General features: G+C 55.8%; 2 protein-coding genes across 5 annotated transcripts in view; both read left to right on the forward strand.

Moving 5' to 3' along the window:
* Positions 1 to 4,260: 4,260 nt before the first annotated feature.
* Aqp2 (aquaporin 2 (collecting duct)) lies at positions 4,261 to 12,255 on the forward strand. 4 transcript variants are annotated; one of them, XM_013508504.1, is made up of 5 exons: positions 4,297 to 4,779; positions 7,539 to 7,703; positions 8,074 to 8,134; positions 8,935 to 9,078; positions 9,691 to 12,255. In XM_013508504.1, exons 1-5 carry the CDS (start codon positions 4,420 to 4,422, stop codon positions 9,828 to 9,830), a joined length of 870 nt encoding a protein of 289 aa, XP_013363958.1. In that variant the 5' UTR covers positions 4,297 to 4,419; the 3' UTR covers positions 9,831 to 12,255. The 4 variants fall into 4 exon arrangements, with proteins under 4 accessions (XP_005411912.2, XP_013363958.1, XP_013363959.1 ...); XM_013508505.1 differs by having other exon boundaries at positions 4,301 to 4,779; positions 8,074 to 8,154; positions 9,691 to 9,827; XM_005411855.2 differs by lacking the exon at positions 9,691 to 12,255 and having other exon boundaries at positions 4,261 to 4,779; positions 8,935 to 9,689.
* A 2,531-nt stretch (positions 12,256 to 14,786) lies between these two features.
* Positions 14,787 to 15,112, forward strand: part of Aqp5 (aquaporin 5) — a gene marked incomplete in the record, with an annotated part of 4,160 nt that continues 3,834 nt past the window's right edge. The window contains 1 exon segment of the mRNA XM_005411857.2: positions 14,787 to 15,112. Coding sequence (XP_005411914.2) covers positions 15,051 to 15,112 — 62 coding nt within the window.

A 15,112-nucleotide genomic window follows, 5' to 3' on the forward strand; every position in this document is an offset into this window, starting at 1 on the left:
CACCTGGCTATTTTTTAAAATTTTGAGATAGGGTTTCACTAAGTCACCCAACATGGGCTCAAACTTACGATCCTCCTGCCTTAGCCTCTCAGAGTGCTGGGGTTACAGTCAGTGCCCCCACATCCAGCTGGCTGTGAGGATCCAAAGGAGCTGGCAGGAAGATCGCTAGTTTGAGCTCAGTCTGGGCAGCATAGCAACTTAGGGAGAACTTGTCTCAAAACTTAAAATAGTAGAAAGGGATGAGGCTGTAATTCAATGTGAAGACCCGGGGGCCAATCCCCAGCACTAAGAAACAAAGATACCTAGAACACTGCACACAGTGGCGCTAGACACACGTTTAGTGTAATAGCTGTCGCGTCACCTCAGTCCTCAGGTGCCCCTTGTTTTCTCCCGGTAACTTCTTTTCCTATTGTGGCACCTGCAGCTGGGAACGGCTGTCATTTCCTGTACAGACCTCAGCTTAGTCAGGTGGCTGCCAAGCGCCGTCTCTCTCCTACCTAGGTTCAGGTTAGTTGCCGGTGAAAATGTCTTCGCAAAGGTTACACTGTGGTTTAGCATTTACACAAAGCTGTTGTGTACCCAGAAAGGTGTGGAAATAGAGCCGCACAGCAAGAATTTGGTATTAGTGAAGCAAACAGTTGTCATTAAAGAATGACCACAGTTCTTTACTTTCTTGCAAAATGATAGGCAAGTGTTCACGGGACCTAAGGAAGGAAGAGCCAAGGAGAGGGGGCTGTGTTGTGCAGTTTTATTGCTGAGAAAAGAGTGAAATGCTGGGGTCACACAGGAAGAAAGAAAAGCCCCGCAGTACAGCTTATAGCATGAGTACCTAGGACCCAAATAGGAATCTGGAAAGCACAGCAATCTTTTAAGAAATGCTTTCAGTGATACAGAAATCTGTGTAGATAAACAGCTGAGTCAAAAAGGGGTTCAGGAGAGTGGGATTCTGCATGTGAAGAAATTTTGGGACCATTTTGGTCAATTTGTTTGGCCTATGATTTCATTTTTACACACATGAGTCATTGTGACTTGAAAAACTGATTATCTTAGTAAATCTGAAAGACTGTTCAATAAATGTTTTTAAAATGCTGACTGGTAAGAAAGCCCACCCACCTTTGGTCATCTTCCTTCTCTGACTTTTAAAAAGATATTATCTTTAATTGTGCTCAAATACACATAACATAAAATGTGCCTTCTTAATCATTTATTTATTATTTTATTTATTTCTTTTTATTTGTGTGTGTGTGCGTGTGTGTGTGCGTGTGTGTGTGTGTGCGTGTGTGTGTGCGTGTGTGTGCGTGCGTGTGTGTGCGTGTGTGTGCGTGTGCACACGCTAGGCAAGTGGTCTACCACTGAGTTCCAGCTCCAGCCCTTTTTATTTTATTTAAGATAGGCTCCCATTAAGTTACCAGGCTGGCCTCAAACTCATGATCCTCCTGCCTCAGCCTCCAGAGTAGCTGTGATTAAGTTGTTGTCATCATGCCCAGCCCCCTTAACTATTTTTAAATGCAGTTTGTTGGTATTAGGTAATTCACATAGGCATTTCTGTCATATTCTGATTAGTAGTGCATGATAAACGGGTAGCTGTCTCCTTAGACTTCTGGTCATTGTAGACAAAATGTAACCGCCCCCTCACATGGGCACTCCTGCCCACCCAGAGCCACAGGAGGAGGGCCCAGGCTGTGACCGGAGCACTTTCTTCCTCCCTGGCACCAGTACAGAGCTGAGTGCAAAGCGCAGTGGGGCATGGTCATGTCCAGCCCTCCCCCATCTCTGGGCTTGAAGCCAGACCCACATGGCCTGAATGTGCTATGGAACCATGGAAGTCACCGCCCTGCAGACTTCATGTTTGCATCTGTCAGGTGAGACCCTATCAGGCTTTTTGTTTATTGCAGTGCTGGGAACTGAAGCCAGGGACTCAGGAATAGCCAGGCACGTGTTCTGCCATTGATCCACACACCACCCCCATGGTTCCAGTGTACGACTGTGTGACTAAAGGACCACACCCACATCCCATAAACACACACAAACTTGGGTTGGGGTTCATGGACTACAGAGAGAAGCTGTGGCGTCTATTCTGGGTTTATCACGACAGCGGAGTGGGCTAGAGGCAGTCCTGCTCAGACTCAAGGGTCAGTGAGCCACTTCAAGATCCTGAACCTTGGCCATCCAAGGGCACACAGCAGCTCAGAGGGTGAGAGTAGATTTAAAAATGAGTGTCAGAACTTCAGCGGTGGGGGCAGGGGGTTCCAGGCAGGCTAGGGGCTCAGGCTACAATTTAGCAAGAGTCAGAGTGGTACATGAAGATATGAATGGAGACACAGAGAGGCAAATTCCCTGGGTGGGGACAGAGGCACAGCCAGCCTGACCACCCGGATCCTTGTCCCCTGGATCCTTGTTCTGTGTGGAGTGTAGAGGTGCTTTTTTTGTTGTTGTTTTTGTTTTTGTTTCGGTATCAGGAATTGATCTCAGGACCTTGTGCTTGCCAGGAAAGCACTTGTGCCACTGAGCTATATCCCCCAGCCCTGGAATGTAGAGGTGGGCCCCAGATGCCCTGCACAAGACAAGAGTTGGCCACTTCTCCCCTGCATCTTTTCCTTGAGCATCTGGGGTGCCTCGGGGTGGGAAGGGACAACCTAGGGTGGAGGACCAGAGCAACCGATCCCTGTGTGCCAGGCTCTGTCCCAGGCACAGACCCCCCCCCCCCCCGAGTCCCTTGTCGTTTGGAGCTCCCTTCTGTTGGGACCATGTGTTGTTACTTCTCCCTCCCGCTTCTACTCCTCTTTCTCCCCTTGTTAGCAGGGCCTGCAGGCCCCTGTACACATAGGTGTGTGGGATACATTTTCAGTTGCAAAACACCGTCCCGCTTGTGATCTTACTGCATTCTCAAGACAGTTGGGCAGGAAAGCATCGTTACTCCCATGGAGCAGACGAGGAAACTGAGGCTTGCAGAGTGACTTGTCCGTGGAGGGTGCTGGAAGCTCTCCAAACCAGCTTCCAGCACCAGCTCAGCCCCAGCTTGCTGGACCCCCTGGATAAGTCCCTCCCCTCCCCGCGTGCTTTTCCTCTACAGCTCAACACAGAGGTTCCACCCCACAGTCTCCAATCCCTCCCATATTTTCATTCCTGGTGCTGTAAATTTCCCAGGGCCCTACTGGCCAGGAGGTCAAAAGCCTGTATCCTCTGGCCCCACTGGCCCCCCAGAACAAGAGCAAGGCTGAAGGCATAGGGAAGCGTGGCCACACCAGGGGTGGCCTTGCCTGGAAACGGCGGGGCTGAGTGGGCACCAAGACCAGAGCCTCTTATCAGGCATCAAGGCCTTCCGGGCCCACACAGCTCACTGCCTCGCAGCAATGACCTCCCCCGCGGCCCGCTCGTGCCCAGCGCCTGTCACGACTTCCAGAACCCCAACATGTGAGTTTGGGGTCCCGTTTTCCGGCGAGCAGAGATGGTTCTGTGTGATACCTGACAGGACCGATTACTCACTGTGGGCCAGACGCTGTTCTGAAAGCTTTGCCTCCATGATCACATTTAACCCAAACCCAATCGATGAGCTGGGCTTTATTATCCCGATTTTACAGACGGAGACAAGGAAGGTAGTCTCAGAGTTGGAGCAAGGGAAGGGAAACCTTCAGCTTTCTCAGCCTCCCCCAGGGTTTTTCAATCTCCCAGGGCCAGAGTCCCAGCGCCCCTGAAGCCACCCTTACCCCACGGCTAGGGGAGCTGCTTCCAGCTGGGGTCCCAGGGAGTAGTGGAAGCTTAATGACTTACGGGTGATTAACTACAAGAAAGTAAGCATGAAATGAGAAAGCTTTATGCCTTAGAATTTTGGCACATGCCAACCAGTTGTTTTCCATCCCCTTCAAGAACAAATTAATTGGAGGCCAGACCGCGGGAAGAACTACCCCGTCACTAGAAGGGTGGAGCAACACAGTCCCTGACAGTTGGTTTTGAGAGAGGTGTCGCCCCTGCCTAGACCAACAGTTGGGGTCAGAGAGAGGGGCATCAGGCAGGCTCCTCTCCGGGGGATTTGTGTTTGCAGCTGGGGGTTGGGGAGGCGCTGGGCAGCAGCTCTGGGGTAACCGAGGGAACAAACACGGAAAATAGGGGACGTCAGTCCTTATCTGGAGCTCATTAATGGGGAACATTAGTCAGCTGTGAAGGCCCAGATGGGGTGATAGGCATGCGGGTAGGCAGGGGTGAGGGGCAGGGGCAGAGGCAGCCATGGGGGAGAAGTATTGGCCCAAACTCCACCTCCACCTCCACCCCCACGTGCCCAGATCCAGGACGGAAGGGCCCTATAAGTGCTCGTGGCCCAGCCTCCTAGAGGCCCAGAGAAAGAGAGAGAGAAAGAGAGCGCGCGCCGCACAAACCTCCTGGCCCCAGGCCGCCGGGCCAGCCCACAGCAGGCCCCACAGCATGTGGGAGCTCCGGTCCATAGCCTTCTCCAGGGCCGTGCTGGCGGAGTTCCTGGCCACGCTCCTCTTCGTCTTCTTCGGTCTTGGCTCAGCCCTCAACTGGCCACAGGCCCTGCCCTCTGTGCTGCAGATCGCCATGGCTTTTGGCCTTGGCATCGGCACCCTGGTGCAGGCTCTAGGTCATGTCAGCGGGGCTCACATCAACCCGGCCGTGACCGTGGCCTGCCTGGTGGGCTGCCACGTCTCCTTCCTCCGAGCCATCTTCTACGTGGCCGCCCAGCTTCTGGGAGCCGTAGCAGGGGCTGCGCTGCTCCATGAGATCACGCCAGCAGAAATCCGCGGGGACCTGGCCATCAATGCTGTGAGTAGCCAGGACTTATTCTGCGCCTTCTACAAGGGCCGGTCCTGGGGAACAACTTGGAAAGGGTGAGATGGGAGGGGCTGGCTTTGGGTGGGGGTCTGGGTGGCAAGGCAGAGACACAGAAGAGGCTGGAGCCAGACACAGCAGCCCCAGGAGAATCAGGGCAGGCAGGGCCATGGTGTCAGAGCAGAGGCAGGGTACGAGCAGGTGAGCTGGGCTTGAGCCCAAGCCTCTGGGAGGAAGAGTGCATCGAGGTTTCTGTGGGACTCGCCGTCTGCAGCACAGAGGACTGGGCCAGACCTCAGCAGGGAACAGTGTCTCAGAGAAGACAGGGCTTCTGAGCTGAGGGGGCTGCGGAGTGCAGCAGCAAGGGTCTTCCAGAGAGAGGAGGGGCTGAACATTTCTTCACCTTCCCTATGTGTGGGCCGCAGGAAGCTGCTCCTCAGAAGCTTGATGCCTCACGACAGTCCGGAGAGGCAGGGGTAGGCGTTCAAGAACTGAGGCTCAGAAAGGCGCCCACCCTCACTCCCCAAACCCAGGCTTGACTGCAAAGCCCGTGCTTGTTCCTCCTGAGCCTCGCCTCAGCCTTGCTTGCAATCAGGAAACAGGCTCTGGGACTCCAAGTGATGGAACAGAAGCAGCGTCTCAGTATGAGAGAGAACACCAGAACCCGGAGGATGGGTGCAGGAGCAAGGTCTGCCCTGAAGCTGGGGAAGGGCCCCGAGCCTGTAGGCTGGTGGCTGTTCACAGGATACCGTGGCCAGTGGGGCAGCTTGGGCACTTTAGGAGCTGGAGGTGACGCTGTGACCCCTGTCCTGGGGTCTATGCAGGGAATTTGAGGGCCGGGGGGACATGGCCCCCTCATCACAGCTCCCACACCGCACCTCCCCCCAAGCCAGGACAGTAAGTGCCTCCTTCACAGTTCATCTCCCGCACTGCTTGGCCTACTCCGTGCCTGGGCCCTGATGTCTCTGAAGAGCTCTGCACAGTCTCTGTGTCGTCCCCTCCTCTGTATAAGTGGCCTTCCTTGTGCAAGAGGCAGACTCTCCCAGTTGGGGAACTTCTTCCTTCTTCAAAATATGGAAGATAGGGAAAATACGATGAGGCTGAGGGCCCAGCGGCAAAAAAAGGTTAGTATGGCCAAGGTAGCGGAGGAACATGCCCATTTCCAGTGAGGACAAAATGAGTTCACTTTGCAGTGCGGAGGGGCCCAGCTAGAAGCGAGGAATTTCTGGAGAGCATGGCCTTCTCCAGTCCCAGGGCTCTTGGAACACAGAGAAGCCCCAGGGAGCACTCAGGCCTGCCCCTCCCTCCCTTTTCAGTGGCCGGGGGCCCTCAGAAGGGCAGGCTCTGGGAAGCTTCCTTCAGGCTGGTCCTGAGCATTTACCATCCAGGAGCTGGAGAGAATCCTGCCTGGCTGGGATGGGGCAGCTGGGGGGCCGACTTCCCGTGAGGCCAAGGAAAGCCAGACTCCCCCAAGGCTGTGGCAGGTGTCCTCCAGAGAAGCGGAGGGCCAGTCTGGCCACCAGAAAGTTGCCATTGATCTACCAGGCCTAATAGTGCCAGGCCAGACACTATCTCACCCTTGGTACAACCCTGTGAGGTAAATTCTGTCGTTCTCCCATCTGGAGTGGTAAGTTAAGGCTCAGGATTCAAAAGATCCAAATTATAGAAGCAATTAGCAATGTACGAGCTGTCCCCTCTGAGCAGCCATTTTTCATCAGGAACGGGGCTGTGACAGCCCTTGTCATTTCCAGTCTTTATATGGCTGTCCAGAATCTGTTTCGTTATCCTTGTTTTACAGAGGGAGAACCCGAGACCAAAGTAAACAGGGCCCCCCGCAGCAAATCAGAGACATCCCAAGTGTCTGCCTCCAAAGCTCCTTTCACTGCCCCTTAGGGACTCTGACCTGGACAGCAACTGGAGGAGCCGAGGTTCGACCCCCAGGAAGATCTAAGAGCACCAGCCTGATGTCTAGGTGGGGGTTCAGGGTCTGGAGAAGGAGCATGGGAGTTGAAGTGTCCCAGCTCCAACCTGCCCCAGAGGGCAGGGCGTAGGGTAGAGGATGACAAAACCCAGAGAGAAATCCAGGGCTGGGTGTGGCCCAGTTGTGAAACTGACTCGGTGAAGCCCTGAGTTCTCTCCTTACCCAGGGCAGGCACTCCACATGGGCTGCAGGCATCACAGTCCAGCACTCCCATGCCCTCACCCCAACCTCCACAGGATCTGCAGGGAAATCCGTGGGGACCTGGCTAAAACTCTGGAGAGGCCCAGAATGCAGTGGGGAGCAGCAGGAGTGAGCGAAGCGCTTTACGCTGTACTCAAGGGGCTGGGCACACTCACGTCCCTGGACCCTGTCCCTGGGAACCAATTGACCACAGAAGGAAAGACCCCTGGACTCCCGTATTCAGTGTCTTCCTAGAGGAAGGAAGGCCTTCCTGTTATCTCCCTGATGAATCTGAAACCTCTTCAGAACTGAAGTCTGGAATTGAAGCATCGCTTTCCTCTCAGGCTGTAGGCACACAACCTCAGCCCCGAGAGCAAATGGCTAAGGAGCCAGTTTTCCTACTTCTGCCTGGGGGCCTGGGCTGCCCTGGGGTCCATCAGGAAGAAGTGGGCAGGAGTGCCAGAGAAGGGTCTGGTGAGCCCAGGTGTTCTGGCTCCCAGCCCCGCGGCCTCTTGGAGCCGACTGCAGGTGGGCAGGAGGAAGGGGGGAGAGTGCCATCAGTGCCCCCCACATCTCCCCTCTCTGTCCCCAGCTCAACCACAACACCACAGCTGGCCAGGCGGTGACTGTGGAGCTCTTCCTGACGCTGCAGCTGGTGCTCTGCATCTTCGCCTCCACCGACGAGCGCCGAGGGGACAACCTGGGCAGCCCCGCCCTCTCCATCGGTTTCTCCGTGACCCTGGGCCATCTTCTTGGGGTAGGCCACAGCCGTGGGTTCCAGCTTCCCTTCAGGGGCAGACACAGAGTCTTCACCAAAGAAACAGAAACAGAGGCCGCTCGAGAGACGCACGCATAGAGCTCCCCAAAGTGATGGGCTTAAGGTTCCCGGAGAGACACACACAGAATGCCCAGCAGGGACACAACCCGGAGGGGCTGACTCCCGGATACCCCAAAGCGACACATACCACTTGACCCAAGTGTGTACAGAGCCTACTAATTACGTCACAAAGTCCACTACCCGTCGAATGGGTTGCCCTTGGGTTAAGTCAGGCATTGGGAAGGGGGACAAGGGCTCCCTACCCTGTCCTCACCACCTTTCTCTCTTTGCCCCCCACTTCCCACCGCAGATCTACTACACTGGCTGCTCCATGAATCCTGCTCGCTCACTGGCCCCGGCTGTCGTCACCGGCAAGTTTGATGACCACTGGGTAATGGCCGGACCCCCTGCTTCCCCTTCCCTAAGAACCATCTCAGAGGGAGAACAAAGGCTGGGACAGACGGGGTGAGGGGCTCAGCAGCTCCACGTTCCTCCGCCTGGGGCCCTGTTAGGTCTTGGGTTTCATCCTTTGGAACTCAGTTTCCCTTCCCTGTCCCCAGCTGTAAATGAGGATGACATTTTCTTACCTTACTGTCTTCTTGGGAAAATTAAAATTCCCCGTGTGAAACACGTACCACAGCACCCAGCGCTTAGAACTCGGTAAACCCTAATATTTGACAGCTAACTGCTGGGCGTGGTGGCGCACGCCTGTAATCCCAGCACTGGGGAGGCTGAGGCAGGAAGATCATTATGAGTTCAAGACCAGCCTGGGTTACAAAGTGAGCTCAAGGCCAGCCTGAACTACATAGCCAGACCCTGTCTCAAAAAGACAAAAAAAAAAAAAAAAGTAATCAACAGCTAACATACTTTTATTACTTAACACTTATCTAGTGCTTAGTGTGCGCTGGGCTCCGCTCTAAGTGCTTTTCGAACATCAACTCGTTTCACCCTCGCGACACTAGGAGGTAATCCTTGGAATGAAAGGAAGCAGGCACAGAGGGAGGCGCCAGGTTCACCCAGCCAGTGAGGGAATCGGAATTCGCTCCCTCACCCTCCACACTAACAGGTCATCCTCAACGCCTTTCCCACGAGCCGCAGGGAGAGGAGCTGGTCCCGGCCCCCGACTCGCCCGCCTGGGCGCGCGCGGTGCCAAGCGCTCTCTCTTCTCCAGGTTTTCTGGATCGGACCCCTGGTTGGCGCCATCCTGGGCTCCCTCCTCTACAACTACCTGCTGTTCCCCTCGGCCAAGAGCCTGTCGGAGCGCCTGGCGGTGCTGAAGGGCCTGGAGCCGGACGCCGACTGGGAGGAGCGCGAGGTGCGGCGGCGGCAGTCGGTGGAGCTGCACTCACCGCAGAGCCCGCCGCGCGGCAGCAAGGCCTGAGCCCGACGGCAGGCAGCGCAGCCCCGCCGGGTGCGGCCGGGCGTGGAAGGCCCCGTCCCACCTCCCGCAAGGCCGGAGGCTGGCTCGCAGGGCAGAGCAGCTGCTTCCAGGACGAGCGCGGGGCTGGGCCAGCGCTGTGGGGCTGCAGGAAGCGGGCCTGGGGATAGCAGTGAGCCTGAGGATCCCGCCCTGAGGCTGTGCACTGCTGCGGTGACCCTCTGGTCCCTGACTGGGAACTGAGGACTTAGAGACAAGCTGGGGGGGGGAGGGAGGGCAGGTGAGTGGAAGCTCTGAGAGCCTGCGCCCAGGTTCTTGGGTGAGGAGTGTAGAGACCCCTGCCTTAGAGGTCTGGGAATGGTGCGTTGAGTTTTGCTAGTGTGCAAGCGTATATCCACCCTTACTTTCCTCTGTCCTCCAGTGCAGGGTTTGCATGCACCTGAGTGTGAACTGGTATGCCTATGGTGTGTAAGTGTGCCGGGCTGGGACCTCTCACTCCCCCCTTCACCCCCTCCTCCCACACCTACAATAAATCCACTTCCTCTGCAGAGGATGAATCCTCCGAGCCAGCCACTCCGAGGAGAAGAGGAAAGGAGAGTTTGAAGGGAAGGCCCTCAGTCCAACCCCTGCCTTACCCCTTCTGGAAAATTCCCCCAAGCTGCAGCACCAGGCCTCAAGACTTGCCCTGATGCATTGGTGGAGGTGGAGAAGTATCAACCAGGAAACAGCCCCCCCTCCTCCCCCCCCTCCCCGAATGGCATCTAAAAAAGGAGGGCTGAGGCTGGGTGTGGCAGCACACGCCTGTAATCCCAGCACTCCGGAGGCTGAGGCAGGAGAACCCTGTCTCAAAAAAGAAAGAAAGAAAGAGGGCTGAGCTGCCAAAGATTTCCTCTCTGCCCTTAGGCAGGACTCTTCCTGTACATCCACAGGTGCATGCATGCACAAACACGAGACCCCCATGGGGGGAGGGGACAGACCCACAGATTAGCCTTCTTCTTGGGTGGAGAAAACAAAAGCCCTTTGTGGGCCCCTGGCCTTTGTCTTCAGGAGGGGGAGATTTGCAACTAGACACTTCTTGAAAGCAGACACTCAGTTTCGCAAGTGAGCCTCTGGCCCAGCTCACACCTATGGCTGGCTGGGCAGGGCACTCAGGCGTGCAACCACCACACCAGGCAGCACACCATCTGGGTCCCACTGCTCCCCCGGCCCCACGGAGCACTCCTCCCCCCAGGAGTCTCTGCGCCCTCCCTCCCTGGGGGTGGAACCAGACAGTCCCTTAAATTGGGCGCCCCTTCTCGCTTCCACACTGAACATTTACTGTGGACTCTGTGGACCAGAAAAGGAAACGACTTGCCGGGGGCAGAGGCAGATCTGAACCTAGAACCCGGGTTTCTACATTTCCAGGCCAGTGCAATGGTTCTCAAGTGAGACTGCATAGGACTGAGACCACGCGTATAAAAATGCCGGGTGAATAGTAATTCTTAATACCAGTAGCACCCATTATTAGGATGATTCTCACTATTTCTGCTTCCTCAGGAAGGAGGAGGGAGCAGAAGAGGCCTGACCTTCAGCCTCTTTCCCCTCTTTTAGTTGGTGGTCAAAGCAAAGGAGAGCTCAGGAGCCCCAGGTTCCGGGCAGAAGGAAACAGGTTGGGCTGGCCCCGTTCTGGGCCAGCCTCTGAACTCTCATTACCTTGGGCACACACCAGCGGTTCCTCCCCTTCTTTCCCCACACCATCCGGGCCTTTCCTCCCCCCAGCCTGCCGCACAACTGGCCGGGATCACACCTGAAGCCCTTTTCTCCAAGTTCTCAGCTGCTCCAAGCTTTCAAGGCTTTTGTCTGTTTGTCCCCCACTTTACCAGACTCCCGCTGTGTGCCTCTTTCTCCCCAGGCCTCCTTCACAGATAGACCATGCACAGGGACATCTCTGTTGCCGCTGTGTGCTCTCATGCAGGCTCTTTTTTTTCTGTCTTCCTTGACCAAAGCTCTCTTTGAAGTGAGAAGAAGGCTTGCTGGGCGATTGCTGCTGTGGGGAGAACACTGCCTCCAAACCCCCTTCCTCCTGGTAGCTGAGTGTCCTTGCCCTAGAAGGTCGAAAGCAGCAAGGCACCTCGTCCACGCCCCACTGCATTCTAACAAACAAGGCACCAAGCATCTCTGTCTGTCTGTACCACTTCCTAGCTTGAGTCTTGCCAAAACACAAATGTGAGATTCCCCACTACTTCTAGCCCCTACTGCCCAGATTGGGTTCAGAGGCCAGGGCAGGATTCCAAGTGACAGGGTGGAGGGAAGTTCACAGTTGCTGAGCACCTGAGTGCCAGCCACCCTGCGACTGCCTTATCTCATCCTAAAACTGCAGTCAGGAAGGACACTGAGCCCCGCTATGCAAGGTTTAACTATTCCCAAAGCACTCCCTTAGCATCCCTGTGATTGCTTCCCAACCCTGTGAAATAGCTAAATACTCTTCCTATCTGATAAATTCAGAAGCTCAGGGAAAGATAATGGCCTACAACACACAGTCATTGGATCCAAGACTTAAACTCAGGTCTTCTTATGCAAACCCCCATAATCTTTTCCCTAAGGCAAGCCCTGGGCTCCTCCTGGGAGCCCCTGAAGAAACCAGAACACTCAGCTGGGCCTGTCCAGCCCAGCCCAGTCCAGGCCACTGTCTGCGAGTGGACACAGAGTCTGGTAGGGAGGAGGTGATAAAGGACACAGGGCTGGTTTCTGCCTTTGGAGGCCACCCAGGGAGGTCAGATATAGGTCACACCGGCCAGAGATGAGGCAGTTTGGAGACAGACCTCAGGTCCTTGAGCTGAGCTGAGAGGAGAAGGGGGCTGACCACAGGCCCAGGAACACCCTTCTCCACACCCCACTTTGTGCCAAATGATCTGGTACCCGCAAAAGTTGCTGTGATGTTTTGTTCGTCTGAGCTGTGATTTCGCGTGTATCCAATGTCTTCCAGCTAGACTGTAAGCCCTTCGGGGCAGAGCGCCTTGCACTTCCTGGGTGGCATTTTCCTATCTATCTTCCCTCCTTGGTCCTTGTCTAACCTTATCTTACTATAAGCTCTGCCTATAGTAAGCACTCAATAAATGCTCATTTATCTATCAATAAGGGCTGTTTCTTCCACAACTTGGAAATGATACAATTCAGGTACTAGAAAACAGACTAAGCACCTTACCATTTCTACCCCAGCCCTCAGCCTCTCCTAGGGAATCCAAAGGTCCTTATCTGAGGAGAGGAGGGGAAGGACTCCCCCTGAGAAAGTCCCGTTCTCCCAGCCGGAAGGTTCCAGGAAGGCATTGCTCAGGAGCGGGCAGGTGGGATCACGAGGGCGCTGTGGAGACACTTCCAGGACATAATAGCAGGAGTTTCTGGTAACAACCTGGGAGCAGTGACCCAGATGGTTAGAGAAAAGCGCCTCACCCACAGGCCTAGGTTTTGCCCTCAGTGGTCCACTCCCAGTGACCAAGTTTGTGCTTCCCCTCTCAGGTCACTATGATCCTGGGCCAGTAAGCTCTGAGTTGGTTCCTTCGCTAGGTAGCTTGAAGCTAATTCACAGGACAGAGGCCAATTATGATCTATAATTGTATAGACAACACTCTCAATCTATAAAATGGCCCGAACAAGGTCCTGGGCTTTACAGTCCTTCACTAGCTGGAAAGGACTAAGCTCAAACCCTCAGGCAGATGCGTCCCTCTGCAGCTCAGCCTCCTGTGAACACTTGTGAGTCCTGCTGGCCCCCAGTCCTTGCAGCTGGAGAGCTGTAGACTCGGGAAGACAGTGCCCGGGAGAGGTGGGAAAGAAGGTGCGAGGGTGCAGGCTGAAGGCCTCTGGGATCATCGGTGCCATTTTGCAGTCTGAGCCTCAGGCCCTGAAGGAAATCCTGTATCTAGCAGCTGTGCCCTGCTGGTGGCAGGGCCTTGGGACCCATGGGACAAAAGGACAGACAGCCCTTCGGCCTTAGGAGAGAGGTGGAGGAGGAGCTGCTGCAGCAGGAAATGCCAGAGCAGAGCCGGAACAATAGCGGGGTTTCTTTGGCCCCTGTTTGCTTTGGCCTCTTAGCTGCTGCGGAGCCCAGAGCGGCTCCTCCAGGTCCTGGGCTTTCCCGCAGCTCCTCCCCCCGGCCCCGCCTGGCAGACTGACAGGAGGAGGCACCTGTTCCCTCCCTCAGCTGCAGCCTAGGGCTCGAACCCGGGGGCATTTTAAACTAATAATGCAGCCAGGCATGTGCTAGTGCTTCTCAAGCAACTGGTGGTGATAGCGGGAGGGCGCAGCTCCCCTCAGAATCCCGAGGGCAGGTCTCTGGGAGCCTTCCAGCCTCATTCCCCACATGCTAACCCTGGGGGTGAGAAGACAGAGGGAGAGAGACTGGGAGCGCAGAGGGAAGGGCTGAGGAAGGGCTGGGAGGAACTGCCCAGTCCAAGACCTGAAGGACTTGACTTTGTGAGAACTAAAAAGCACTAAGTGTAAGAGACGCAGGCACAGAAAATCAGAGACACACAAAACCAGAGAAAGACATAAAGATTAAAAGAGGGAGTAAGGGGAAAAGGACGAAAAAAGAGTTAAGATGGGTCCAGTAGGTGTACCAGCGCCACAGGAGGAGCAGAACCATCGTGTCCCGCGATCAGGGGCTAATGGAAAACATGAAAAGACGCAGAGGAAGGATGACACGCAGAGGAGACGCCCACATGAATGGAGACAGAGGCTGACTGTAAAAGGAAGGGAAAAAACGGAAAATGAGAACATGGAAGGCAGACAGAGAGCGAGGGGGAGAATTCAAGGCACAGACTGAGAGTCTCACACGACACAGGCAGAGAGGTCAAGAAAGTGAGGGGGGAAGAAAAACAGAGCAGGAGGAGACTGGTGGAGCGGACAAAAAGACGGAGACAACCGGGTGTGGGGCGCACACCCTAACCCAGCACTCCGGGAGCAGGAGGGGCAGGATCCAAAGTGCGAACCCTCCAGGGGCTGGGGTTCAGCTCAGTGGTGCAGTGCCTGCCTGGGAACTGTGAGGTTCTGAGTTCAATTCCTGGTACCCCCTCAAAAAAACAAAACAAAAACAACAAAGTTCAAACCCAGCGGGGCAACATAATGAGACCCTGTCTTCAAAATTAAAATTAAAATAAAAGGACTGGGGGCAGAGTGTGGCAGTGTGAAGGCCCTGGGTTCAAGCCCCAGTACCCCAAATGTATACAGATGAGAAAGGAATCAGGGGGCTGGGGCAAACACGGGATAAGAAGCAAGAGATCTCTACAGAGAGCGAACCCGGAGGCCAGGAGGAGGCCGGGAGGCGGAGGAGGAGGAAGGGAGCAGCAGCGATCCCGACTGGGAGCTCCTGGCAGGGCCGGGGCAGAGGTCGAGGTCTGTGGCCCCCAATGCCGGGGTCTCTTGCGTGACCCCAAAACAAACCCTAATTGGCCACGTCCCTTCCCACTATGAACAAGGGGGCTCCCAGCCCACCTCCTGCAGGGACTCAAGGGGTCCCCAACAGGGCTGTGCCCCAGGATGGCGGCAGGATGGCCTCCGGGAGTCTGCTGCCTTGTTAAGGTGCTGCCCGGACGCGCGGCGTCCAGGATTGCTAAACGCAGGCTGGCACCGTGCCCTGCGGTGCCCTACGCCCCCGCTCAAGCCGGCGGCCGGGGAACCAAGAGGCGCTGTCTTCAGAGAAGTGCATTACCTCGGCGGTATACATGGGTGAGGCCGAGTCAGGAAGGATGCTTGGGGCAGGAGGAAAAGGAAAAGGAGGAGCTGGATAAGGGCCTGAAGAGAAGAAATGAAGACCGGGAGCAGGTAGACTTCCAGACCCTGTCGGACTGGAGAGCCCGGTCGTGGCCCGGGCTCCCAGCGGAGCGAGGCACACAGCGCCCAGAGCGCGCAGGACGCGGAGCGGCCCGGAGCGCAGCATGCTCAGGCCGGCGGCCGCGCAGCCGGTCTACACGGCCGGCTGGGTCACCTGGCCGGGGCA

The sequence above is a fragment of the Chinchilla lanigera genome, unplaced genomic scaffold, assembly GCF_000276665.1.
Source record: "Chinchilla lanigera isolate Chin_1 unplaced genomic scaffold, ChiLan1.0 scaffold00146, whole genome shotgun sequence".
Lineage (NCBI taxonomy): Eukaryota > Metazoa > Chordata > Mammalia > Rodentia > Chinchillidae > Chinchilla > Chinchilla lanigera.